General features: G+C 58.6%; 5 protein-coding genes across 5 annotated transcripts; 3 read left to right on the top strand and 2 right to left on the bottom strand.

Moving 5' to 3' along the window:
- Positions 1-500: 500 nt before the first annotated feature.
- Positions 501-1,562, top strand: PSEUBRA_001924 (Phosducin, thioredoxin-like domain protein; the record flags this gene model as incomplete). Its single annotated transcript, XM_016435115.1, has 1 exon — positions 501-1,562. The coding sequence occupies one exon, from the start codon at positions 501-503 to the stop codon at positions 1,560-1,562; it is 1,062 nt and encodes a 353-aa protein (XP_016293489.1).
- Positions 1,563-1,749: 187 nt separating this feature from the next.
- PSEUBRA_001923 (AIR synthase-related protein, C-terminal domain protein) lies at positions 1,750-5,952 on the bottom strand (the record flags this gene model as incomplete). The annotated part of the gene is made up of 1 exon (XM_016435103.1): positions 1,750-5,952. The coding sequence occupies one exon, from the start codon at positions 5,950-5,952 to the stop codon at positions 1,750-1,752; it is 4,203 nt and encodes a 1,400-aa protein (XP_016293488.1).
- Positions 5,953-6,612: 660 nt separating this feature from the next.
- On the top strand, positions 6,613-7,698 carry PSEUBRA_001922 (Zinc finger, CCCH-type; the record flags this gene model as incomplete). The annotated part of the gene is made up of 1 exon (XM_016435114.1): positions 6,613-7,698. One exon carries the CDS (start codon positions 6,613-6,615, stop codon positions 7,696-7,698), a length of 1,086 nt encoding a protein of 361 aa, XP_016293487.1.
- A 181-nt stretch (positions 7,699-7,879) lies between these two features.
- On the bottom strand, positions 7,880-9,724 carry PSEUBRA_001921 (L-lysine 6-monooxygenase/L-ornithine 5-monooxygenase; the record flags this gene model as incomplete). Its single annotated transcript, XM_016435107.1, has 2 exons — positions 7,880-9,643; positions 9,716-9,724. 2 exons carry the CDS (start codon positions 9,722-9,724, stop codon positions 7,880-7,882), a joined length of 1,773 nt encoding a protein of 590 aa, XP_016293486.1.
- A 5,094-nt stretch (positions 9,725-14,818) lies between these two features.
- PSEUBRA_001920 (AMP-binding enzyme C-terminal domain protein) lies at positions 14,819-27,232 on the top strand (the record flags this gene model as incomplete). The annotated part of the gene is made up of 1 exon (XM_016435113.1): positions 14,819-27,232. The coding sequence occupies one exon, from the start codon at positions 14,819-14,821 to the stop codon at positions 27,230-27,232; it is 12,414 nt and encodes a 4,137-aa protein (XP_016293485.1).
- Between the last annotated feature and the right edge of the window lie 127 nt (positions 27,233-27,359).

The raw sequence follows: 27,359 nt of genomic DNA, 5'->3' as shown, positions 1-27,359 counted from the left end.
AAATCTGTGCAAAATTCGAGACCAACACCTTTTAGGACTTCATGCGAGCCCTGCGCAACCAACCGACCAAGCAAGCATGCACTGATGGGGGACAGGCGTGGGAGCGTGTGACAGCCTTCGCTTCTGGACCTTTTTGGCAGGGAGGCCTTCTTGCAAGCCACACTCTGAAGCTTGATAGCAGCGGAATGCTGGCTGACAAGTCTCCGACAACTGAAACATCAGAAAAAAAAGATGAAGCCCGTGCATGCCTGCTCCCTTCTTGCCGCTTTCCCTGGCATTGTCTCCACCAACCTCATCAAGCTCTGTCCCTTTGTCGAGGCTCAATTGACCGTCGACCCCTGAAGGCTTGTGCGCTGTCACACGCAGTCTCACAAGGCTCAGCCTGCAACCTGTCACCAGGTAGGACGTTTCGTTCTGCTCTCCCTCCACCGTTTCGCTAAAAGAAAGCTTCTATCTCACTTCTGCCATTCCGAACAAGATCCAACCTATAGCATAGCACCATGTCTGCCAGCCAGGACCCCATCGAAGCGGCCATCCTACAGGGCATCGATGCCCAACCCGCCTCCTCGTACCAGGAAGACCGTCGAGCAGCAGCCACCTCCTCTGCGCCCAACACAGACGACGAGCTCGGCTCGGACCTTCCTGACGACGACGACGACCTATACCAAAACGACGACGACGACGCCTCTCACACACGCTATGGCTCCGCTGCGACCACCACCACTGCTGGCGGAAGTCGATCTCACGGACTCTCCTCCTCACGCACCGCAACGCGCGGCGAAGAGGGTGCGACCAATACGGGTCCTAAGGGTGTCCTGCGCGATCGACAGCTTCGCGCACAGCAGGAGTCCAATGCCCGCACCGCTGCTGTTCACGCCACCAACCGAGCCATGGAGAGTCTTGCGTTGTCGTCCGAGACGTACAGCGAGCAAGTAGCCCGTGAGAAACGAGAAACTCTAGCCCGGATCGGCCAAGAAACCCGCGAGAGCGACGACGACTCGGTCAGTCAAAGCGCCATCGCCGACCTCCAGGCCAAGGAGAAGCGTCGCGAAGCGCGAATCGCCGAACTCAAATCTACCCGCACCACCACACCGATAGCAGGCAGCGAGCGATACTTCGGTCACCTCCGCGAGGTCGACGAACGCGGCTACGTCGCAGCGATCGACAACGAAGATCCCCGAATCCCGGTGGTAATTCATATCTACTCCAAAGCTGTAGCCCAGTGCAACAGTTTGACTGCATCACTGGCGAGTTTGGCGCGGCTGTATCCGAGAACGAAATTCCTCCAGGTACAGGCGAGCGCGATAGGCTTTGGACAGGAGGACGAGGAAGAGTACGATGAGTTGGATCCTAAGACGTTGGAAGTGCTACCGACATTGCTGGTGTATAGGGCGGGGAGACTGGTGGCGAACCTGGTGAGGGTGGATCTGGATCCGATGTGGGGACACGGCAGGGAGCAGGATGTACGGGATCTGCTCGATTCGCACGATGCACTGGTGGGCGATGCGGATCAGGGATCGAAAGGTGGTCAGACGGTCGCTGGCGACAATGACGACGATTGATTACGGGCTATCAATCAATGCATACTTGACACACATCTCCTTTTCAACGCTCGTACCGTAGCTCGTGTGGGGAGACGGCATATGGAGAAGCTTGGCGACCACGACAACACATCATCACCGGACACTGAGACGTTCAAGAACTTTGAGATCTATTCTTTTCGTACCTGTACAAGTCAACATCCGGCTTTTACTGCTTGCCAACCCACCGCCTGGCATTCTCAAACATCCTGAACCAGGGGCCTTTGCCCTGCCAGCCCTTGTTGCCGTACGCCTCTTTGGGCGCCCAGCTCATGCTCGTCAACGCCACGCCTCTCTCTGGGTGCGGCATCAGCGCCAGCACTCTGCCTCCATTCGCCGTGATCGCAGTAACACCCTCCGGCGAACCGTTCGGGTTGAGCGGGTACCTCTGATCAACATACTGCATCGCGATCTGCTTCTTGGCCTTGCAAGCCTCGAGATCGCCTTCGTTGCGGAAGCTAGCCCGTCCTTCGCCATGCGCAATGATCGCCGGCAGCACTGACCCGGCCATATCCGCGAAAAAGATCGACTGCGCTCCACCCTCCTTGGTGATCTCGACGTTCGACAATCGTCCTTCGAATCGACCCGACTCGTTGGGCTTGAACAACGGCCAGTTCTCCGCCTCTGGAATGAGCCCTGCCATGCCGAGCTGCGAGAGGAGCTGACAACCGTTGCACACACCGAGCGCAAACGTGTCGGTGCGTTTCTGGAAGAAGTTCTCGAACTGCGCTTTGACGTCCGGGTTGAGCAGGATCGACTTGGCCCAACCACTACCGGCACCGAGCACGTCACCGAAGGAGAAACCACCGCACGCGGCGAGACCGACAAATTGGTCCAGCGTCACCCGGCCCTCGACCAGGTCCGACATGTGGACGTCGACAGCGCAGAACCCGGCTCGCGTAAACGCCCACGCCATCTCGATCTGGCCGTTGACACCCTGCTCGCGAAGGATGGCCACCTTGGGTCGCACGTCCAGCGCGGCTTCCACCACAGAAGCACCGAGCACGTCCTCGCGCGGATTGTACGTCAGGTCGTAGCGCAAAGCCGCCGCCGAGGTGGGTTCGTCCGTGATGAGGCTGTATTCGGTAGCGGCGGTTTCGGGGTTGTCACGCAGACTTTGCATGCGGAACGACGTCTCCGCCCACGCCTTTTGCAACGTAGCCCGTGTCGAAGAGAGCAACGACTGGGATCGCGCAATGACCTTGATCTCCTGCGAGTCGGGCGTGACGCGACCCACCACATGCAGGTGGTTCGATGGCACACCAGCAGCAGTGAGCACAGCAGAGACCGCCTTGACATCGCTCGACTTGACCTGCAGGACAGCGCCGAGCTCCTCGTTGAACAGCGCCGCCACCGGGTCGCGCAGCTCGGCATCGAGCGCATCGACAAAGATCTCGGCACCGCAGTGACCGGCGAAGCACATCTCGAGGATGGAAGTGATGAGTCCACCGTCGGAACGGTCGTGGTAGGCGAGGACGAGGCTGCCCTCGTCGCGCTTCTGCACGCGAAGCTGCTTGAGCGTGTAGCACGCCTCGAAGAAAGCCTTGAGCACAGCAGCGTCTTCGACATCGGGCGCCTCGTGGCCGAGTTGACGGAAGACTTGGGCGAGACACGAACCGCCCAGACGCTGCTTGCCACCAGCAAGGTCGACGAAGAGCAGCACCGTGTCGTCGATGTCGGTGCGAAGCTCGGGTGTCCAGGTGCGCGTGATGTCGTCGACAGGACCAAAAGCCGTCACGGTGAGCGAGAGGGGGGCGGTGACTTCACGCTTGTCACCCTCGGGCGACTCCCAGGCCATCTTCATCGACATCGAGTCCTTGCCGACGGGAATGGCGAGGCCGAGCTTGGGACACAGGTCGAGACCGATCGCCTGAACGGCTTCGTAGAGACGCGCGCCCTCGTCCGAGTGGCTTGCCGCGCACATCCAGTTGGCGGAAAGTTTGATGCGCTCGAGGCTCTCGATGCTGGACGCAGCAATGTTGGTGAGCGACTCGGCGACGGCCATGCGGGCTGAAGCGGCTGCGCTGAGAAGAGCGAGCGGTGTGCGCTCACCCGAAGCAACAGCTTCACCTGTGATGCTCTCCTCGAAGCCGTACGAGGTGCGCGTCGCGGCGACGTCGGCGACGGGCACCTGGTAGGGACCGACCATCTGATCGCGAACCACAAGACCGGTGATACTTCGATCGCCGATGGTGATCAAGAAGTTCTTGGAAGCGACGGTGGGCAGGTGAAGCACACGGTCGACAGCCTCGGCGAACATCTTGACCGGGTCGTCCTTGATTTGGGGGAGATACGAGGTGAGACTTGAGTCGAAGGGAATGCGTTGGGGCTGCTTGCTCTGCGACTGACGCGCGATCTTGGGTGGCTTGCCGAAGAGGATGGGCATGGGCAGGTCGATGGGTGTACCGCCGAGGAGGCGGTCGGTGACGACGAGCTTCTGCTCAACGGTGGCGATACCGACGACCGAGTATGGGCAGCGTTCTCGCTTGGCAATGGCCTCGAAGCGAGGAAGGTCCTCTTGACCAACGGCGAGGACGTATCGCTCCTGCGACTCGTTGCACCAGATCTCCATGGGGCTCATGGACGGGTCGTCGACGAGCACGTCGCGGATCTCGAAGCGAGCACCGAGACCAGCATCGTGGACCAGCTCGGGAAGCGCGTTGCTGATACCGCCGGCACCGACATCGTGAATAGACTGAATCGGGTTGCCCTCGCCGATGCGGCCCTCGATGACACCAGGAGCATCGCTGAGCGCAGTGCAGGCGTCGATGACCTGCTGGCATCGTCTCTGCATCTCCGGGTTGTCTCGCTGGACTGACGCAAAGTCGAGTGCGGCACGCGAAGAGCTTCCGCTGGCCATGGATGAGGCTGCACCACCGCCGAGACCGATGAGCATGCCGGGTCCACCGAGCACGATGATGGCAGCCTCGGGCGTGATGCGCGACTTGAGCGCGTTCTTGGGACGAACGTTACCGAGACCACCCGCCAGCATGATGGGCTTGTGGTAGCCACGCACCTCGCTTGAGCCGTTCTCGGTAGGAACACGCTCGGACCAGGTTCGCCAGAAACCGCTGAGGCCCGGACGACCGAACTCGTTGTTGAAGGCGGAGCTGCCGAGAGGACCGTCGATCATGATGTCGTAGGCGCTCGAGATGTGCGATGGCTTGCCAAAGTCCTCCTCCCAAGGCTGACGACCATCGCCTTCGAGGAGAAGGTTGCTGGTCATGAAGCCGACGAGACCTGCCTTGGGCTTGGAACCACGACCGACAGCACCTTCGTCACGAATCTCACCACCGGAGCCGGTAGCGGCACCAGGGTATGGCGAGACGGCGGTGGGGTGGTTGTGGGTCTCGACCTTAGCGAGGAACGGCATAGGCTCCTTGACGCCCTGGTAGACGGTGAGACCGCCAGCAGGAGAGGGCGCGAAACGAGTGGCTTCGTAGCCTTCGATGACGGCAGCATTGTCGGAGTAGGCGCTGATGGTGTGCTGAGGGTGAAGCTTGTGCGTGTTGCGGATCATGCCAAAGAGGGTGTTGGGCATGTTCTTACCGTCGATGGTCCAGTCGGCGTTGAAGATCTTGTGACGGCAGTGCTCAGAGTTGACCTGCGCAAACATGAAAAGCTCGACATCGGTAGGGTTGCGGCGGAGAGCGTCCGAGCCGTCGCCCTTGCCGGCGATGAAGGCGTCGACGAGGTAGTCGATCTCGTCGTTGGCGAGAGCCAGACCGAGCTTCTCGTTGGCATCGACGAGACGCTGCTTGGCGACCTGGCGGTCCGAGGTGCCGTCAGAGCCGAGGAGGTCGACGTGGTTGAGAGGAGCAGGCTGGGCCTTGTGGAAGAGAGCATCGGCCGTGGGAGGAACAGCCGAGATGAACTGAGTCATGCGGTCGTGCAAGAGATCCTGGACGGCAGTGATGTCGGCAGCCTCGAGGGTGGATGAGGCAGCGGGCTCGAGGACGTAGGCGACACCGCGCTCGATGCGGTCGACGTGGTCCTTGAGAGTGCACATTCGAGCAATGTCGGTGGCCTTGCTGGACCAGGGCGAGATGCTTCCTGGACGGGGAAGGACGAAGAGGACGCTCTGTTTCGCTGAGGTTGCGTCACCACCGGCGAGGACGGCCTGCACTGCGGGAAGAGTCTGTGCAAAGTCGACATTGTCACCGTAGACGAGCAGGCTGTCGAGGACATTGCGCTGCGGGCTGCTGGTATCGGCAAGAACAGCGTCGGCCTGTTCGGAGGCAGAGTTGACGAAGTGGATGTAGACAGCGTCGACCGAAGCCAGCTTGTTGCCGCCGAGCTTAGTGTTGGCCCTCTCCAAGAGCTGAGCGCGCTTGGAGGGGTGGAGGAGCGAAGATCCGATCAGAGAAAGCATCTGTGATGGAGGAGGGAATGAAAGAGTGTGGGGTTGACGACTTCCACTTGACGCGAAAGCCAGCGAGTGACTTTCTGATGTCGAGCACGATTCAGGACAGAATCAAAGTAGGTGCAAGAAGGTGGCAAGGTGAGTGACTCAATCGCGATGCAGGACCAAGTAGAAGGTCGAACCAGATTCTCACGTTGTTCGTCGCTGCGGAACGAGGTGATCCTGAAGATTCTAGGATTGGGAAGGAACGTCGTCGACGAGCAGCAGACCCAGACTGAGCTAGGCAAAGATGAGGCTGCTACTGACGATGGAGTCGGAGAGGTGCAGAAGGGATGACTGCCCTCCTATCAATCAAGAGGCAAGGAGCGAAGTCATGCTGCTGAACCCTTTCCTTTCGTGTTCCACAAAGGCCTTCTCTACGCGGTCTAATTCTTCTCGAGTCAACCAAAAATTTCATTTTCTTCTGGGCCAGAAGGTCTGAGCGTGGTGCCCCTCTTCCCGCACGATACAGCCAGCTCCACTTCGACTGAGCCTTTTCCGCAAGCCGAGATCTTTTTGAAGCCAGACCCTTGATTCTCGAGTTGCCTCCCCAACGTTCCTAGCTCGCCACCACAGGCTAACCCACCTACGTTGGCATCATTCAGCACTCGCAGCATCGATACGATAGCAATGGATGTTTCCGCAGATGCCAGCTCGGCTGCACCACCGGTGGTTGTCTTCAAGCGAAAGCGCGGTCCCGCAGCTTCCACCTCAAACAACGCTCCAGCATCATCCTCGAGCAGCTCAGCCGGACCATCAAGGCCTACAATCAGCGCATCAACTGCCACGCCAAATCGTACAGCTTTGAGTAACGACTCGAGCGACGATGACGTCGAGTCCTCCTCTGCCGTTGTGATCAAGAAGAAGCGCTCGAATAACAACCCTCTCGTCCAGTCGACCGGCTCGGTCTATCGCAAGTCCAAGCTCGGCAGCCTAATCGGCGACGATGGGAATGACGACGATTCGTACGCACTCGATACCGACTCTTCCAGTCATCCCTGCCGCTCGAATACCGACGCATCTGCGACCTCGCGGCAAAAGCTCCGCGACGACGCAACCAAGCACAGCAACTGGGACCTTGACTCCACCACCACTACTCCTCAACCGACCGCTAGCAACGCCGATGGGCTCTACCGAGGCGCCTCATCATACACCTCCTACATCGCCGCACGTGACGACGGCACCTCGTCCAAGATGCGTTCCCGCGGCCCCATTCGGCAAACCACCACCGTCCGAACAACTAGCCTGATGGACTATCAACCCGACATCTGCAAGGACTACAAGGAAACCGGCTACTGTGGCTTCGGAGACACGTGCAAGTTCCTCCACGATCGAAGCGACTATCTTGCAGGCTGGCAACTCGACGTTCTCCCCAACTCGTCCAAGAATCGCGAAAACCTCCTCTCGGATCCGGAAGAGGAAGAGGAGGAGGAGATCCCATTCGCATGTCTCATCTGCAGACAGCCGTTCACAGATCCGGTGGTCACGCAGTGCGGACACTACTTCTGTTCGGGGTGTGCCATCAAGAGGTTCAGCAAGAATAGCAAATGCTTTGCGTGCGGCAAGCAGACGGGTGGATTGTTTAACAGCGCCAAGAAGGTGCTGGACAAGATGCAGGCGAGTAAGCGGAGGAAGGACGAGGCGAGGGCGGAGAGGAGTGGGTGGTTGGCGGAGGAGCCGATTGCAGAGATCGGAGGGGAGAGCGAGGACGAGTAGATGGTCGAGGCTTCATAGCAAGCATGTGAGCGCGTGAACATGTAGTTTGTTTACTACGCTCGTCAATCCGGACTATGGCGATAGCGACGAGTAGATCGAGCAGGGTTGTCAAACGAGTCAGACTCAGCGTGCTTCTCGTTACTCTGTCAATGAATGAGATTTTTTATGCCTGTTTGGTACACTACGCATTGACACCCAACCCACTCAACGCGGCCAACTTCTGTCCGACCTCATTCGCGCCTGTAGTCCTGTGCGCCTCCGTCCTTTGCTCCGACTCGACGCCTCTCCTTGACCTTGGCAGCCTGTGCAGCAGACTGGTGGTCAATTCTCCCGCCCTGTGCGCGACGATGCTGAGCAAACTATCGCTGAGCCCATGCGTAGCTTCGTTTCCACCGAGCACGTAGAGGCTTGCCTCGGGCTTTGTTGCTCCTTCGGTCGCTAGGGTCTGTTGGGAGCTGGTGCTGCTGGTTTCGCTACCTGGGGACGACTTGCCGCTGCGCGGGGTGGTGCGCATGGCAACACCGGGGACGAGGCGGTAGTCCCGGGTGATGCCTCGAAGGTTCTCCCTCTTCCGCTCGATCACTTCTTCGTCCTCGGTGTCGATGGATGCAGCGACCTCGGCTTCGGCGGATAGCGTGTCGCGCGCGGTCCAACCATCCTCTAGGGCGGGGTAGAACGGTTTGAGTCCGTCGAGGAAGGGCATCTTGGCAGGACTCCTGATGAAACCCGTACCAACAAAGACCGCGTCGAACTTGATCGTCTCCAAACGCCCATTCTTGAGGTTGTCCCGCAACACCAACTCCACGCCGTCCTGCACGAGCGTCACCTCGTCCACATCGGTGCAGCGACGCATCTCCATCCTGCCCGCCTCTCGTTCGCTGGGATCCTGCAGCTCCTCCGGCAGGCTCACCTCGTACTTGTCGTACATTGTATCGTGCAGTTCGTTGAGCAGATCCGTCCTGACGACACTGTAATTGGTGCGTTTGAACTCGACCAGCCAGCGACGACGTTGGGCCTCGTTAGCGGCCCAGAACTCGTCCGTCCTCTCCGGGTCGAAAGCAGCGGAATTGATGAAACCCGTGTCGTCGGATGGCACCAGGGCCGAGGCGCGGAAGATCATGGTGACCACCGCTGTTGGGAAGCGCGCGTGGAGGTTCATGAGCATTTCCGTGCTCGATTGGCCGGCACCGATGACGGCGAGGTGGAGTCGGTTCTCGTTGCCACGACAGGCGGCGGTCTCGTGCAGCACCGGCTCGAGTGTCTGCAAGCTCGGAAGATAGAAGCCGCTGTGAACGATGCGCTTGACCTCCTTTTGGGACGTCTGCGCCGCCCAAGCAGCGTCAAACGCAGGTGGAAGCCGAGGCACGCCGCCCACGGCAACGCTGATGTTCCTTGCATAGCGTGTGACCGTCTCTCCAGTAGCATCGTCCCGAGTGCGGACGCGGTAGAGACACAGCGCATCTTCCTCACCCGTAGGTCGAAGCGCCACGCTGTCCTGCTTCCCCTCTTCCGCTCCGGTTGCGATGGTAAACGCGTCGATGGAAACAACGTTCTGACCATAACTGACTGCCTCGTTCATCCTCCTCGCCGCCCAAGCCAGGTAGGACGTCCACTCCCTTCGACTCGGAACACCCTGCTCCTTGTTGATATAGCGTGCCAGCCGCCCGTGCGAGTGGAGGTAGTTGTAGAAGCTATACGTCGACGTGGGATCGCGCAGCGTCACGAGGTCCTTCAGCGGTGAGACTTGGAGCTGGGAGCCGGGGAGAAGGAGCGATGGGTGCCAGGCAAAGTGCGAGCGTTGCTCCAGAAAGTGGTACTTGAAGTGAGTCTCGGCGACCTCGGCGGATTCGCGGAGCGAGATGGAGAGCGCCAGGTGCGCAGGTCCGTATCCGATACCGAGCAGGTCATAGATGTCCGCTTTGCGGATCGTGTGCGTGCCAGATACCTGAAGGGATGGACGTGAAGTGGTCAGAATGTGATGGAGAGAGCGAGAGACGGGCTGTGAGTGAGAACTTACCCCGTTCATGGTCGGCAGAGAAGAGATGGAGGATGCCAGAGAAGGGCCCTGATGAATTGTAGGGTGCGTCGGTTATGAGCAAATACGATGATCGTATCAAAAGCCAATGAAAGGTTGATGCAAGGTGTGAGTGATGAGCTTGTGCGACACTGCAATGTTGGACAGCGAGACCGAAGTTCGATGATGTGCAAAGAGTCGGCGTATATATGAAACGAGCGAGTTTGGCCGGCAATGCAAGTAAGCTGGGTCGATGGGGATGGGTGAGGAGAGGGAAGGAACGAAGTACGAAGCGGTGGAGAAACAGCGGCATCATCATCATCATCACCGGCGCTAGTGAGACCCTTCTTTTGGCTAAGCAGAACGAGAAAAAAAAGCACGGCGGAAGGGGAGAGACAGCTGCACCCAGATTTTCTTTTGACAGATCGGCGGCATCTCTGCTCGGCACTCTGCTTGGTCAGACCCTGACGCATATGAAGCAGCAGCAGTCTTTGGAGTACCGTCTTCCATCGCCGCTCCGAGATCGACTTGTGCACTCGACAGAGCAATCAGAGCAAGCGCATGGTCCGATCAAGCCGCGCTGTTCGACCGCGAAAGCATCGATGGCGCTACAAGCAGAACGTGCACCAACAGTCGGTCCGCAGCACGTCCAGTCTAGGATGGAACGTCTCTCGGCTGGCCGACCGGCGAAAAGGCAATGCAGTAGCGACCAAACCTGGCAGCAGCCGAAGACGATGAAATTGCGGAGCGAGCAGCTCGACCAATCACAACGCTGTCATTGCCAATCCAAGCTCGACGGGGGCATGAAGCGGCAAAGGCGGTCGTAGCGGTGCGAGGCATGCTCTGTCGAGCGGAGAACCAAAATCCAGAAAACAGCGAAACGTGCCACCTGGACAGCCAGCACCAGATCCGAGTCGGCGGGCTCGATGATGACGAGCGCGGCGTGCGAGTCTCGCTGACAAAACATGCCTCTTCGCCACGCCGTCGAATCGTGGATTTCTCGCTCCGCATTCGAATTTTGTAGTTGCCATCGAAGGGCGCATGTGGAGGCGTAGGACCTAGGATCGTCTCTGTGGCAATCAACACCGAGCTACTGCTAGGATGTTATCGAAGACGTGACGCTTGCTTCGCTGCGAGATGTAGCAGCACCATTCGAGCCAGCAGACAACCCGCCAAGACTGGAAAAGAAGGGTGCGAGGCAGCGAGGGAAAGAGGGAAGGAGGAAGGAGGGGCGAGCAAGCCAGCCCCGGATGCTTGGAAATAGCTCGATTCTGATTGGTCGAAGGCGTGAAGGCCGGACGCCTTCTCCTGCCATCGAAGCAAGATCTGACATCCGGTTCTCAGTCTCGGACCGAGTCGACAGCAAAGCAACCTGGGTGCTCGACCAAATAGCGTTAGACCATGCGGCTTCTCGGGACGGGAGCCGCAGGACGCTGGTGAGGACCACAAAGGACCCAGCTATACCTGCTGACACCATCGACTCGGACTCTGGTAGATGAGCCGAGGCGTGTGTGTGGCATCGAGACGGGAATGCAAGCATGGCAGCATCGAGCGGTGCGACCAGTGGCATTCGCGGAACATGCACGGCCAAGGCCGACGTCAAAGCATCTGTCAAAGCTAGAACCGCCGTGGCTTGACTGTCAAGACCCACCAAATGAAGGCCGCCTAACAGCGAGCCTTGCAGGTGCGTCGTGTGGGCGGATCAACTCGGACGTCGACACCACGCCGCGGCTATGTAACGAGCACTGAAGGACAGCCGACGGGAACGAAAAGCGCGCGAGAGTCTACTCGTGCATCGTCGAACTTCGCTCTGGTCTCGGTGTGTTGAAGCGAAGCGACTTACCACATCAGAAGGTGCAGCGGAAGCACTCATGTTGCGTTTTCGCTAAAAGTTGGCGGCGGATCGAAGGCGGCGGTTGGTGCCGCGGGCTGGAGACGGATGCGGGGGGTGAGGATTGACAGCTGTCGTCATTCATCGTGCCGCGGTCGGAGAATTTCATGCGAGATGGAAGGCGGAAAAGAAGACAGTCGACGTCAGCACGTCGTTAAGAATGTAGAGCGCGCAAGAGGCCGAACCATGTTTGACACCAGCACCTAGGTTCGACATCGAGGAAGTGCCGCTGGATGTCGCTCCGAACTGTCAGGTCTGATGATCAATGATCCCAAATGGACGTCCGTGTTCGTCAGAGCATCCAGATGATGGAGAAGCCGCTGCAGGGTGCAAGATGCATCTGTCCGATACCTCGCCAAATGGATGCCTAGGCCTTGGCGTAGAGAAGCATGGGGTCCCACAATGGCACGCAGGCTACGACCGCGCCGACCGAGCTGCCGAGTTGGACAGTGGGACGCAGACCTCGTCCGAACGCGGCCTGCGTTACCGGCCGTGAGTGTCGAGTCGCTTCTAAAGACTCGACGATGTCCTCGTGCCGACTTTGGTCAACGACAGCGACGGCGGTCTGACCGGGGTGCAAGCGTGGATCGGAGTGGTAGCCCAAGCTTTTCGTGATGGCAGCGTGTGTGCCTCGACGATGGCGTGCAAATGGCCTGACGAGCTTTGAAGGAAACGATGGCGAGCATGTGGACCAAGTGCCTTGGCTGGATCGATGTCATTGACAAGGACGTACATACCTTTGGATGAGATCGCTGACAGACGACGATCGACAGAGCGAGGATGATGGTCTGATGGTGGATTGGTAGCGAGGGGAAAGGTGGCTAGGATAACGAGGCGGGCTTGTTTTGTAGAAGCTGGCGACCCTATGAGTCGGAGTTGCGGGAGAAAGAAGCGGCTCGAAGAGAATGTAAGAGACAGACAAAGCGAGCAGAGTCGGCAGCCGTTTAGAAAGGCAAATCAGAGTGGGGAACAGAGGCAAGAAAAGCCTATACAGAGGCAAGGCGAGCCTATCTTGGAACGAGCTTCGAGTTGAGCCAAGGCCGACAAGCTTTCGCAAGAGAAGGGAGAGGCGCAAACGCTAGCAAAGCCGAGCCGCCAAAAAGTTTGAGCTCAGCAGGGACAGAGATGGCTAATCTGATAAAATTTTCTTCTTGGAATGCATCATCGTCATGAGCAGGATCGGTCATGGAATCGACGGGAGCGGATGGAAGTGGGCTGTTGCATGAGTGACAATCCCGTCATGGCCGAAATGCATTGTGGCGTGGCATCGTCTCGGTGCGTGTCCGTGAATGTGGTTCGCTTGAACAAGCTGTCTGCAACCAGGTTTACGCTAATGCACGACGAGGCGAATGAGATGGTGCCAGCAGGTGGTCTCTATGGTGACGACAATGAAAGCGGTTCTCATTTAGGCGTCACCGTGAATGGACAAGCGAGGTCTTGCATTGGCCCAACCAATGAGAGCTCGAGCGAGATGCAGCCAAGAATTTCAAAAGTTTGCTCTTGAATAGAGAGGTGATGTAATGATTGTATATGAAAGTTTGCGAGCGTGTTAAATGATTGTGTGCGTCTGGGTTGCCAATCGGATAAGATTGGTGATCTGATAAAGAGGATCAGCCGCTGGAGCGGTGCGTGCTTTGGGCTGCAACGATGTGTCACCCAACCTTGTCAGCCAAAGCAAACGCATGATCACAGCGCCGAGACCTCTTTCGCTTGTCATAGTCTCTGCAACTCAATCGCATTGCAAGTCGGGAGTCGGTGCTCCGCTGCAACTGCGCAACGCCTTTGTTTTGGGGGCACTACTGTCCCTCTCGACTTCAGTAAGAATGCGAGCTATGATCTGATAAGCTCGTGATTGTTTCAACCTTGACCCGACCATTCGGTCCTTCTCAGTCTGCTGCATGGTTGTGCTCGGTTACCAACTCGGTTGCAGGGAAGTTTGCCAGCCCACGCATCTCATTCGAGGTGGGAATGGTATGATTGGACCAAGCAGAGGACCGGTTTCTCCCGAGGGCGCTAGCGTATGCTCTTGGCGCTGCAGGAGCCGACTAGATGACTTTTCACGACTGGGAGGGATGGCAGAATGACAAGATTGCTGCGGCAAAGGGTTATCAGATAATGAATCCGACCGACCGACTCGTGGTGAGGCAGATCCAGTGGCTCATGGGCCCGTTTCTGCTGGCCTCGCCTTGATCGCCTGGTTGCCAAGAAGTTCTTCCACGACGAATGTTCACTTGAAGCTCGGCCGACCCCATGAAGGTGTTCGGCATACCCACGCTACAAGCTCAGCCCTTGCCTTGGTTCGGACAGCACCGATAACGTGAGAAGAGGGACTCACATCCACGCTTCTTGGCTCAAAGCTGACCGGACGCTCCCGGATGGAATGTCATTTCGTCCGTCACAGCGTATCAGCCTTCTAACGGGCCGACCGATGAGGTCTTCCATTTCTCTGCACCAACGGCCTTTCGTCTGGAGGACACAGGGCATGATGAGACCACTCACTCGGAGCGACTTGATGGAAATTCTTGCGTCACCGACGAGCCAAACGGAAATCACACTAGCCAATTCTGGATCTTCCTGGGTGAGCTTTTTTTCCCTCTTTCTTCCTGTTTGGGTGGGCGAGATTTTCCTCCACTTTGACCATCTGCCGTGCTTTTAGCCGATCCTTCCTGGCTCGGTGCTTGGTGCTGCTGCTCACGTCGATCTGGTCTCTGGCTGAAATCAAGGGTCCGGCAAGCAGCGAGCGTATACAGGGTGCGGCGTACCAAAGCCAGCTTGAGAAGAAGTGGATCCCGTTTCGGCTTGTCTCCGATGCCTTGAGCTCACAGTCGGAATGCCCGTGTGATTCAACGGAGGGGTTGGAGCATTGAGAGAGAACTGAGCGCTCTGAGAAGCACAGAGACCGAGCTGCTCCAGGTATCCGCCTCAGCTCGTGTTGGTCTTCCTTGGTGCCCTTCTTGCTCCAAGACCTCTTCTCCCTCGCTCCTCCGCTCTTCTTTATCACATCATTCCATCGCTGTCGACAGCTGTCTCCGGGACCCACTATCGTATCCCTCTCTCATCTGAAAGGACAACGGACCGCAACGCTTCCTTCACCTCTCCATCTCTCCGAGGAATCGCAACTTCATCTTCTGGATAGTGTCGATACAGCGAGCTCCATCAACCCGCAAGCCATCGCAGACGCGCATCTCATCTAGCCTTCCGGAGCGCTCCTCACCATGTCGTCGTCCAACGCTTCACACGCTCCCTTCCCAGACGTCACCGGTCTCAGGACATCCGGTCCCGACTTTTCTCGTGTCGGCTCACAATGCCAGTTCGTTCACGTGCAAGAAGCCCTTCGTCTCGACTCGGACGCAGTCTCGGCCTTCTCCAACGGCGACCTCAATCTCGCTGTGCTGTCAGCATGGTCCGTCATCCTCTTTCACTACGGCTCTCACGAAGCGACCAACGTAGAGGTGCTCCACACATCACAAGCAGGCCATGAGACCATCCTCCAACTCGACTTTGCAGTGCAACGCGAGCTCGACGCCTTTCCGCCAGCCGAGGTCGCCGCCGTCGTCGACTCCGCTAGGTCACAGCAGCTCAAGCAAGAGAATCTCGATCATGGCTATGCTGCCTTCTTCCAGTCGCACAACCAAGATGCTCCATCATCTCACTTCGACAAGCTGCAGATCGACTCGAGACCCGAGATCTCACTCGCACTCTCCTATCGCCTCCAAGAGTCCAATCATCTCCTTCTCGAGATGAAAGCCGCTCCTGCCGTTCACTCGGAGCAGTCGGCTCAGCTTCAGTTGCGTCAGGTGGCTGCCCTCCTCCAATCGTATCAAACCGACACCCAGAAGCATGCCTTGTCCGTCGAACGCTTCGACTGGAAGCTCAGAGCCGCCGACAACACCACATATCACCATCTCCCAGATCCAGATCATCTCCAAGGACGAGACGCCGACCGTCTGGAGACCGAGTTCGAGTACTTTGCCGAGCACGATCCCGACTCCCTCGCCCTCGACTTTCGCTTCGATCTCAAGGACGAGCGTTCCACCAAATGGACCTACGCCGAGATGAACGAGCGGGCGGAAAAGGTCAAGAATCTTCTCTGGAGCCACGGTATCGGTTCGGCCAGCTCCGACTCGCAATCCGACCACATTGTAGCGCTCTATCTCGAAAAGAGCCCAGAAACCTATCTCTCCTTCATCGGCGTGCTCAAAGCTGGAGCTGCCTGGTGCCCCATCGACACGGACTGGCCTGCCTCGCGAAGACAGGCGCTTCTCGCCAAGTCCAACGCCAAGGTGGTCTTGACCCATGACGACAAGATCTCCAAGCAGCTGCAAGAAGATTTGGAAAGCGAAGACGTCAAGAGCAAAGGTGGCATGCACGCCATCCGTCTCGATCAGCTTGATGATGAATTGCAACACGTTAAAGATTCACCGCCGACCAAAGCCACGCGATCGCGGTCAATAGAGCAGTTAGCATACATGATCTGGACCTCCGGCACAACAGGTCTTCCCAAAGGTGTCGGCATCCAGCATCTTGCCATCATTCAGGCTATGCGAGCCCTTCGCCTCTACATCCCCTATGGCAAAGACAAGATCGGCACCGATCAGATCCGCTATCTTCAGTACTCGGCTTACAACTTTGATCTCTCCATCATGGACTGCTTCTACACCTGGGGGCTTGGCGGCACAATCTGCTCGTGTCCCCGTGGTGTACTTCTGCAAGACCTCGTCGACGTCGGCAACAGCATCAAGCCCACTCACACCCTCCTCACCCCCGCTGTGATGGCCATGACCGAGCGCCATCGTGTGCCCAGTCTCAAGGTGGTCATCTCGGGCGGCGAAAAGCTGAGCCAAGTCGTCGCAGATGAGTGGAGCAAGGATTGCTGTCTCCTCAACCTCTACGGTCCCGCTGAGGCCACCCTCATCGCTATGAACCGCCGCGTGCCGTTTGGCGACCGGGTCAAGGCGCCCAACATCGGTGTAGCGCTTCCCACTACCTCGTGTCACGCCCTTGACAAGTACGATCGTGTCGTCATCAAGGGCGCTGTCGGTGAACTCGTCCTGGGAGGACCGCAATTGGCTCGAGGCTACGTGGGCGATCCCGTCAAGACGGCCGACAAGTTCTTCCCACATCCACAGCTCGGAAGAGTCTACCGCACCGGTGATCTTGTCCGTCAGCTTGACAACCAAGAGTTTGAGTACCTTGGACGCATCGATGACCAAGTCAAGATCAACGGCATCCGCATCGAGCTGCTCGAAATCAATGCCGCCATCAAGAACAGTCACGACAAAATCAAGGACTCCGAGACCATGGCCTTCCCCAAGAAGGACAACGAGAGCGAACAGCAGATCATCAATTTTTCCGCGTTGCCTGGTGGCCAAGCTGGAGAGCTGTTGAGGATGGACGAAGAGGCCATCAAGGTCGCCCGCGAGCTGCAGAGCAACGCCAAAAACAACCTGCCCTCGTACATGGTGCCCAACCTCTTTGTCATTCTCTCGCACTTCCCTCGAACGTCGAGCGCCAAGATCGATCGTGTCGCGCTCAAGAACGTCCTCGCCGACTTCGATCAGCTCGAATGGGAGAACAAGCTCGCCAACGAGGGGGATGACGATGAAATCGACTCCGCGACGGCCGAGGCGGAGGCTTGCCTGCGAAAGTGGCTCGCCAAGCTCTGCAACGTCGATGCAAGCAAGATTGGGCGCAAGACTCCCTTCACCAGCGTCGGTCTCGACTCTATCCGCGCTATGACGTTCTCGCAGCGCGTCTCGCAAGAAGGCTATTCGGTTGGTGTTCTGGACGTTGCCCGCTACCCGACCCTCAAGTCGCTCGGAGAGCACCTTCAGAGCTCCAAGTCTGGTTCGGATGAGCGAGCCAAGCAAGCGGCTGTCTTTCTCTCGGAATGGGACGCCGCCTTCCGTCCGGCAGTGGTGTCTTGGCTCCAGCAGAGCCACGACGGCCCCAAGGATGCCGAGATTCAGTCGGTACTGCCCTGCACACCTCTGCAGGAGGGCATGCTGGCCGAGTCGCAGCGGGACAGCTCGAGCTATCGTCTTCAGCGTCAATACCAGCTGCCATCCGATTGTGACCTGGAAAGCCTTTCCAAAGCTCTGGTCCAGACTGTCGACCGCTTCGACAGTCTGCGCACCTCCTTTGCCGACATTGGCTCTCTCGACGTGGACACTCAGAAGCGCGAGTGGCCCTTCCAGCCGCACTTCCTGCAGATCGTGTGGAAGTCTTTTGATCCTCAGATCAAGCACGTCGACATCGCAGACGATGCAGATGCCGAGAGAGTCATCCTCGATACAGCAGAGAAAGAGCTGGCGCTGCATCCCTTCGGCGCTCGCCCGCCAGTAGCCTTTATGCTCGCCAAGCAGGGGACTCAGACTTCCTTGATCGTGGTCGCCCACCACAGCACCTACGACGCCCGATCTCTGGGTATCTTTGAGGATCATGTCGAGGCCTTCTACGAAGGCCGGACCTCACCAGAGTCGCACCAGTTTTCGACCGCACTTGCGCAGATCCTGCCCATCGACCAAGAGGAGGCTCGCAGGCATAGTGACATCTGGGACCAGGCTCTGTCTTCCTACCCTAAAGGCGAAACTGCCTCGTTCCCGACGCTGACGCTCGCCAAGTCATCGAAAGGCGAGGAACAAGCCAGCTTGCATCAGTCCCGCTACGTCACCGCGAGTGTCAAGTGGACAGACGTCGAAGCGGTATGCCGAGACCTTGGCGTCTCAGCTCGTCCTGTCGTCCAGACCGCGTGGGCCTGGGTGCTGTCCGCTTACCTCGAGTCGCAGCACCTCATCCTCGGTGACTCCGTCTCTGGACGAACCCTCTCGGCGGAGCTTGACCAGGTGTACGGTCCCGTCCTGTCTACAGTACCGGTACCTTTCGTCCTGCGACCGACGCAGAAGCTGCGCGATCTGATCAAAGACACGGATGCTTTCCACGCCTCCGTCATGGAAGCGCAGCACACCGATCTTGGAGCCATCCGCCGTACACTCCAAGTGCCGCCGGGAGAGCAGCTCTTCCACTCCGTCTTTGTTCTCGAGCCCGCTCCTTCGCAGCCTGAGGAGGCCGACGCCAAGCACTTCCGCCTGTCCAAGCTCGCAGACTTGGGCGTGGCCACCGAACATGTTCTCGGCGTCGAGGTGCTGCCCGCTTCCGATGGGACCGTCAAGCTCGGACTGAGCTGGCAGAAGAGCGTCATCAGCGAGGCTTTCGGCAGCCTGATGCTCGAGCAGTTCAATCGCAGTCTTTCAGCCCTCTGCTCCTCTTCCGATGTCGAAGTCGCAGCCTTCCTCCGCGACGTGGCCCCCTCGGAGAAGCAAGGCTTGCCTCTGTTCTCCATCACGAAGCCGGTCGTTCGAAGCCAGCAAGAAACTGCCTCTTTCATCAGCGTTGCTCGCTCCCTGAACGCCGGAGCGCTGTCCGAGCACAGATACGCCGTCGAGATCTATCAAGACCTAGAGGAGTCGCCTTCGGCTCGCAAAGCAGCCGCGACCATCACGTATGCAGAGCTCGACAAGGCAAGTTACGGTTTGGCCAGCCGACTCCGCTCTCTCCCGCGCAACTCCGTCGTCGGTGTCTGTCTCGAGCGCGGCCTAGACAGCTACATCGCACCGCTGGCGATCCTCAGAGCTGGTCATGCGTACCTGCCCCTTGATGCGACCCTCCCTCTTGACAGAAAGAAGGAGCTTCTCAAGGACAGTGGGGCTGCGCTCTTGATCGCGTCGAGCAAAGATAGCGACTTTGATAGCTTGACAGAGGTGGATCAGCTCGACGTCGAGTCGAAGGCGTACCGAGATGCCCTCGCCGACTCCAGCGGTGTCGATGACGTGGGCATCCAAGCCGATGATGTCGCTTTCATCATCTATACTTCGGGCTCCACCGGCAAACCGAAGGGCTGCCTTCTGACACAAGCCAACTTGGCTGCAGCAATCGAAGGCTTCCACTTCACCTACGAACAGGAAGCACCTGGCTCCTTCAAGTCTCCAGCGCGCTTCCTTGCTCGTTCCGCCGAAGCGTTCGATGTTCATCTCCTCGAGATCTTCCTCTCACTTCGAGTCGGCGCTACCATTGTCACTGGGCCACGTGCTCTGATTCACGATGATATCGCCACGACCATGTCTACGCTCGAAGTCACGCATGCTTGTGTGGTGCCCTTTCTCTTCTTCAGCAAGGGAGAGCGAATCAAGCCTAGTGCTGTGCCTTCACTGCGCGCGCTCATCATCGGCGGCGAAGCCCTGACGCAAGATCTTTGCCAGCTGTGGGGCAGCGAAGGAGAAGAAAGGCCCGTCGTCTTCAATGCTTACGGACCAAGTGAGGCTACCATCGGCAACTCGATCGCCCGAGTCGGCAAGCACTCTCGGCCCAGCAATGTTGGTCGCCCCTTCCCTGGCACCCAATATCTCATTCTCAAGGAGCTCAACGGCAGCCTGGTGCCAACCCTACGCGGAGAGCCTGGCGAGCTGTGCATCGGAGGCGACCAGGTCGCAAAGGGCTATTTGAACCAGCCCGAATCGTCGTCCTTCGTTGAGTTCCATGGGCAGCGAGTCTATCGCACCGGAGACTTGGTCCGCTTGCATCCGAGCGACGAAGTCGAGTATTTGGGTCGTCTGGACGGCTCGCAGGTGAAAGTCCGGGGTGCCCGCCTCGAGCTCGGCGAGGTGGATGCGGCGCTCTCTGCCTCTTTGAGGGAGGACCTGCAAGCTGCGGGCACTGCTGTCACCATCTACTCGGACCATCCCAAGATCGATGGCCCTGCACGACTGGTCTCTTTCATCGCATCCGAAAGCGCCAGGACCAAGCAAGACGATTCGGCCGACCCCGCTGCGTTGCTCGAGCAGTCAGAAGAGGCGAGCAAACAGACACTGGAGCTCAGGAAGCGCGTCAGGGCAAAGCTGCCTCAGCACATGGTGCCGTCGCTCGTGCTGCCGCTCAAATACCTGCCCATCTCTGCGCTGTCCGGCAAAGCGGATCGACGTCTGCTCAAGAGCTTGTATCATGAAGTTGATCCCGACCGCCTCTCCAAGCTTTCCGGCTCGAACCAGTCTCAGCAGAGAGATCTCACCGGCAGCGAGCAAGCGGTGGCCGACCTCGTGCGCCAGTCTGTTCGTCTGGCCTCTGACATCAAGCTCACTCACGATCTTGATCTCATCATGGCGGGACTCGACAGTCTGACTGTGGTCACACTGGCAAGCAAGCTGAGAAAGCAGGGCTTCGAGGCTTCCGTCTCGTCGATCATGAACGAACCCACCATCGAAGCCATCGCACGTCAACGCAAGGACGACCGGAACGCGTCTCCGGGCGTTAGCGATGCTGAGTGGAAGAAGCAGCTCTCCGATCTCACCGCCAAGGTAAAGGCGCTGCCGCAGTACAACAAGGTGTCTATCGAGACCGCCCTGCCGTGCGTCCCGATGCAGGTCGCCCTGGTCTCTCAGGCCATCTCGGACGATCGCGACACTCCTCGCTACATCACCACCATCACGATCACTATGACGAGTAGCGAGTATGGGTTGGAGCATATCCGCGATGCTTGGTTGACCACCTTGTCCAGGCACGCGATCTACCGCACGGTCTTCACCGAGGTCGAATGCACGCTTGTGCAAGTAGTGCTGGGCGCTGACGCCTTGGCCTCGACTTGGTCCGCGTCCTCGGAGGCCATTCCCACAGCTGAGAAGCTGACCAACTACCATGCTCATACGGCAAAAGACATCGCCAGCAACATTGGCAGCGTGCCTGCACTGCGTCTCAAGTCATGGCAGATCAAAGATGCAGCGCCCTCTCTCACGCTCACCTGCTCGCATGCCATATACGACGGCGACTCCATCCGCATGCTTCTGAAGGAGGCGTCGGATCGTCTCGGCGGCCAGGCTCAGGACGTACCTGCGTTTTCGTTTGCGGCTGCTACTCAGAACATCGTCGGCGAGGCCAAGGAAGAGGAGGCCAAGAAGTTCTGGACCGAAACGCTCTCAGAGTTTTCGCTCACGCAAGTGCCCAACTTGACGGGCGTGCGTCCCGAACACAACGTCAGCCGCGGCGACGAGCTTACCGTGACCTCTCGGAGCTCATTCTCTCACGTTAAGAAGGCGGCTCGCGCCAGCAAGGTGACCGTGCAGTCCATCTTGGTCGCAGCATTCGCGCACTTGCTTGGTCTGTACGTCGGAGACAGTGAGGTCACGCTTGGACTCGTTCTGTCCGGCCGGAGCATTCCTGTGGACGGGATCGAGTTGATTCACGGCCCTTGTGTCACGACCGTTCCTCTTCGTTTGACCGACGCAAGATCGACAGCATCGGAGGACCTCTGCAAGAGAGCGCACCAAGCTGTCAATGCCATCCTACCGCATCAGCACGTCTCGTTGCCTCAATTGATGCGCTGGCTTGACCTGACTCGAGCGCCATTCGAGGCTCTCTTCTCGTACCTCGGCCAGACGACATCTTCGGAGAAGCAGGGCCTCTTCATCGAAGGGAGCACTCAGATGGAAAGGGATTATCCCATGGCGCTCGAGGTGAGCGCAATTGGAGAGAAGGTGCAGCTCCATCTCGCCTTTGACACCCGCTACATCCCTGTCGAACAGGCCAAGCTGATGCTTGCGCAGTACGACAGCATCCTGGCTACCTTCGCGGGAGTGGAGGAAGCCAAGCAGCTCAACGCCGGCAATCTGTCCATCCTCAACAAGGACTGCTACGTTCCGACAAGCTCGAGCGAGACCATGGTGGCTCGATTTAGCCGACATGTGCGAAACGATACCGACGCAGTTGCTGTCGCTTTCGCCTCATCGATGCAGGAGCCGCCGAAGCTCACCTCGTACTCCGAGCTTGACTCGCTCAGCACGACCATCGCTCGGCACCTCGTCGACAAGACCAGCCGCTTTGTCGGTGTCCATCTCAACAAGGATGGTGCTGAACTCTATGCTACGATTCTTGCCATCTGGAAGGCAGGCAAAGCGTACCTGCCACTGGACCCGACCCTGCCGGCGGAGCGTCTTTCGTACATGATCGAATCGGTCGGCGACTGCCCGGTCATTGCGAGTCAATCCACGAAGAAGAACCTGGCTGGCTTCAAATGCGAGGTACTCGATCTTGCGCAGCTTGGTGAACCATGCTCCGACCGTCGGGAGCTCCCGGCGCCGGACCTCGACGCACCTTGCTATCTGCTCTTCACTTCCGGTTCCACAGGCAAGCCGAAAGCTGTACAGATCAACCAACGTGCGCTGGCCAGCGCGTTATACTCGTGGGAGCGCATCCTGCCCTTCACTCGCACGTCTCGGTTCTTGCAGCTCGCTTCCATCGGATTCGATGTGTGCTTGATTGAGATGTGTATGCCTCTGTCGCTCGGGTTCTCGATCGGTACTGCACCCAAGCAGGAGCTCCTAGAGGATTTGACTGCTTCGATCGAGCACCTCGGCATCACCATCGCCGATCTGCCAGCTGCGCTTGCCGGCACTGTGCACCCAGAGGAAGTAAAGCTCGAGTGGCTGATGAGCGGAGGCGACATCATCGACTCGCGTGTCGTTGACGAATGGAATCAGGCCGAGCGTCTCTTGATCAATGCCTGGGGACCCACGGAAGCCACCATCGGCAACACGCTGGGACAAGTCAAGTCAGGAGCAACTCGCAACTTGATCGGTCGCGTCTATCCCACCTCCTCGATGTTCGTGCTCGAAGAAGGATCGACTCGCGTCCTGCCTTCCGGAGCTATCGGCGAGCTTGTCGTTGGCGGTCCTCAGCTGGCTGACTGCTACTATGGCCGCGAGGAGCTGACTGCTGAAAAGTTCGTCCACATGGAGGACGGCACTAGAGTCTATCGCACCGGCGATCTGGGTCGTTTCCTGCACGATGGAAGCGTCGAATGCCTCGGCCGCATCGGTTCTGATCGACAGGTCAAGGTCAACGGGCAGCGCATGGAGCTCGACGAAGTCACCGCTGTGCTGTCTGATCAGGCCGGCGTGCGCGACGCTGACGTCCAGTACCTCAAACATCCTTCCATGGGAACGAAGCAGCTCGTTGCTTTCGTCGCTGCCGCTGATGGCGTCTCCACCAGTGGTGACCTCGGTGTCCGCGAAGACGACAAGGCCATCGAGCTCTGCATCCGACTGGAGCAAGAAGCGGCCAAGCGTCTGGCAGCCTACATGGTCCCCACTCACTGGATAGCGACCAGCCGTGGTCTGCCACTGACGCACAACAACAAGACGGATCACAAGGCTTTGGCTGCGTTCTACGAGCACGTCGACGCCTCTCTGCTCCGCTCGCTCGGCGCGAAACGCGAGGGTGCCGTCTCGAACCAGGCCTGGTCCGCGTCGGAGCAAAAGCTTCGCGAGACGGTGGCCGAGTTCAGCGGTGTCTCTGAAGACGAGATCGGCAGAACGACCTCTTTCCATCGCCTTGGCATCGATTCGATTTCTGCCATCCGTCTCGTCAAGGAGCTTCGCGCTGCTGGCTACGCGTTCACCGTCGCTGACGTGCTCAGCACTCCCAACATTGCTGCTCTCGCTGAGAAGCAAACGCAGTCATCGGAGGGTCCATCTGAGCCTCGCCAGCACAGCAAAAAGCTGCAGGAGTGGGTCAAGCGAACCAGCACGGTAGCACACAAGGAAGGCTGGCAGCTGTCTGCCAAGGACGCTACTGTGTCGATCTTGCCGTGCACGCCTCTGCAATCCGGTATGATCGCGCAGTCGCTTGCTTCGGCTGGCGGTCTGTACTTCCATCATCACACGTTCGAGCTCGTCGACGTCACACCCAAGCAGATCATCGCAGCTTGGCATCAGCTTGTCGACCGGCTCGACATTCTAAGGATGACCTTCCACCCGGTCGAAGGTGCACATGCCTGGGCTCAGGCGGTGCACTCCGAGGCGCAGGCTCGCATCGTCGAGCACTCTGGCAGCTTCACGAATGGCGTTCTGAACAAGCTGGACGGTCAGCCCTCTTTCGAAGATGAAGACGCTTTCCGAACCGCTCCGCATGCCCTTCACCTGTGGTCCGATAAGGGCTCCGACGGCCGAGTGACTATCATGCTGAGCGTTCATCACGCTTTGTATGATGGTAGCTCGCTTCCTCAGCTGCTCGAGGACTTTGAAGCCTTGATCGTCGGCGATGAAGGGCGTCTGCCTGCTCGCCTACCTTTCCACGAGCTCGTGCCGTCGCTGTTGTCCCAAGACGAAGACGTGCACCACTGGCAGAGCGCTTTGCGAGGCTTCCAACCGACGCCACTCGCGGCCAGCTCAGAGCGCAGCCAAGCCTTCCTCGTCGAGAGGCAGCTTGCTCTGACATCGCAAGAGCTCGAGTCGCGCTGTCGTGACATTGGCGTCTCGCCTCAAGTGCTTTGTAACCTCGCCTTTGGCAAGCTCTTGGCGATCGAAAGCCAGACAAGAGACGTTTGCTTTGGCCAGCTCTTTGGACTACTGGATCTGATGCCAGAGGCAGATACCGCTGTCGGACCCGCCTTCAACACGGTCGCCACTCGTGTCCGATTCGACCATCTTGATCAGCCTGTCAAGGAGGTCGCCGCAGCCTTGCAAGCCGCCAACGATGCCGGCAGGCCGCATCGACGAGCGGCTCTTCGAGATGTCCAGGCAAAGCTTGGCCGCGGACAGCTCTTCGACGCGCTCTTTGACTACCAGAGAGCGTACGACGAGCAGGAGGATCGCAAGCTACGTGCCCTCGAGCTGTCGAATGACACCGCCGAGCGAGCTCAGTACACGCTCAACGTGGCATTCGTGCAGGGTCCGAGCAAGATGTCGATCGTGGCGAAGGCAGACGGCAGCCGCTACGACCAAATGGCACTTGACGCTCTCGTCGATCGTCTTGACGCGCTGATGCAGCACCTCTCGAGCCATGTCGAAAGTCCGATCTCGAAGCTGCCGGATATGTTGGGCGACGCGGCCTTCCCGCAGCATCTGCCTGAAGGGTCGCACGCCAACGGCTCTCACGATCTACGCGGCTCCTCGGTGGATCAGGCAGAGGCGGCTCTAAGTGAAGACGGACGTACGCTGGCCGAGATCATCGGCAAAGTCGCCGGTGTCGATCACACGGAGCTGCAAGGCAACACACGGCTGTCGCAGCTTGGCATCGATTCGATCTCTGCGATTCGAATTGCATCGCAAGCTCGGAAGGCTGGCATCAAGCTGCGAATGGGAGAGATCGTGGCTGGCGAGACGATCAACGGCATCCTATCGAGCCAATCCAAGGCGAACGGCGTCAAGACGAACGGTAGCGCAACCAGCAATGGTCATGCGAACGGCAACGGTTACAGCAAATCCGCTTCCGCAGTCTCGCCCAAAGTGGCGCAGCACATCGCAGCGGGCCTCGGCATCGAAGCCGACCAGATCCAAAGCGTTCTTCCGATCCTCGCGGGCCAGAAGCTCTGGCTCGCCACGTGGTCAAAGTCTCAGCACGGACGAGGGGAAGGCGGCTTCAGCTTTGCCCACCGCCTTCCTGATGCTTCGACGAACAAGGTCAAGGAGACGTGGCGCAGGATACGACAGCTCCAGCCTATTCTGCGAACAGCGTTCCTGCTCGGCGAAGATGGTAGTGCTGCTCAGGTCGTTCTGAAGCCTGACTGGGTCTCTGATGACTCGAGCTTTGTCGAGGAGCAGGTTCAAGACAGATCCACGGAGCAGGCGACGAAGGAAGTCGTTGCACGTCGTGCTGCTGAAGGATGGCCAGACCTCACGAGGCCTCCTGTCCAGCTGACCCTCGTTGGCGACGTCATCGTCTTCTCGCTGCACCATGTTCTGTATGACGCCTTCTCGATCGAGATGCTGGTGCGCGACTTTGCGTCGCTCTACCGCGGTGGCGACTTGGTCAGCTCGAACGCCTGGGTGGAGGCTGTTGAGCACGTGGCAGAGGAGCAACAGCATCTCAAAGCGGATGCTGAGCAGTACTGGGCCCAGTCCCTGTCTGAAGCGGGTAGCGGGCTCCTGCAGGCTCGACCAGACGCCGACATCGACAGTGAGGCATTCCACGCCGAGCACAACGCCATCTTCCTCTCGTCGACTGTGGACGCCAAGCTGCGCAAAGGCGGATTGACACTCCCCGCCGTCGTCCTTGCTGCATGGTCCACGCTGCTGTCCGAACGCGCTTCATCGTCCTCCCCCGTGTTCGGGTTGTATCAGCTCGGTCGCTCATCAGACTTCGACTCGATCGAGCGCGTGCAAGGGCCTCTGCTCAATTGCTTGCCCATGCAGCTGCCAGGCGACTCAATGAAGGAGCGAGCCAGCTCGGCAGCGGAGCAGCTGAAACAGCGCGGCAGGTTCGACCAGACCGACTTGGTCGATGCGCATGGCTGGGCGGGGTTGACGATGGACAAAGCGAGCTATAATACCGCTGTCAACATCCTACTCTCCAGCGAGCACGATGAGGAGGCGCCGGCACTGGAGCAGGTCAAACTCGACCACCCGCTCACCTACACACGTCGCGAAAAGCAGGACGACACTGCCGGCCGCAAGAAGGTCAAGGCGGTAGCGCAACACGGCGCGATCTGGCAGCCAGACGTCAATCTTGATGTGGTGCTCGGCAAGGAGGACGGTATGGATGTCGCCATTAAGGCTAAGACGGCAGTGATTGGCGGGGAGGAGCTGCCACAGATGATTGGAAGGCTGGTCGGATTGGTGAACGAGCTGCTTGGTCAGCTTTAGATGTAGATATGTATAGAGATTCGGAATAGACTTGGGTCTCAGGATGAATGTCGAAGTATGCCTCTCTGTGTGAGAGTCTGGTCTGACGTTCACAATTCACAGACTTGTGTGCAGCATGATTGGCATT

The sequence above is a fragment of the Kalmanozyma brasiliensis genome, assembly GCF_000497045.1.
Source record: "Kalmanozyma brasiliensis GHG001 unplaced genomic scaffold PSEUBRA_SCAF16, whole genome shotgun sequence".
Classification (NCBI taxonomy): Eukaryota; Fungi; Basidiomycota; class Ustilaginomycetes; order Ustilaginales; genus Kalmanozyma; species Kalmanozyma brasiliensis.
This window is presented reverse-complemented; position numbering and strand designations above follow the sequence as displayed.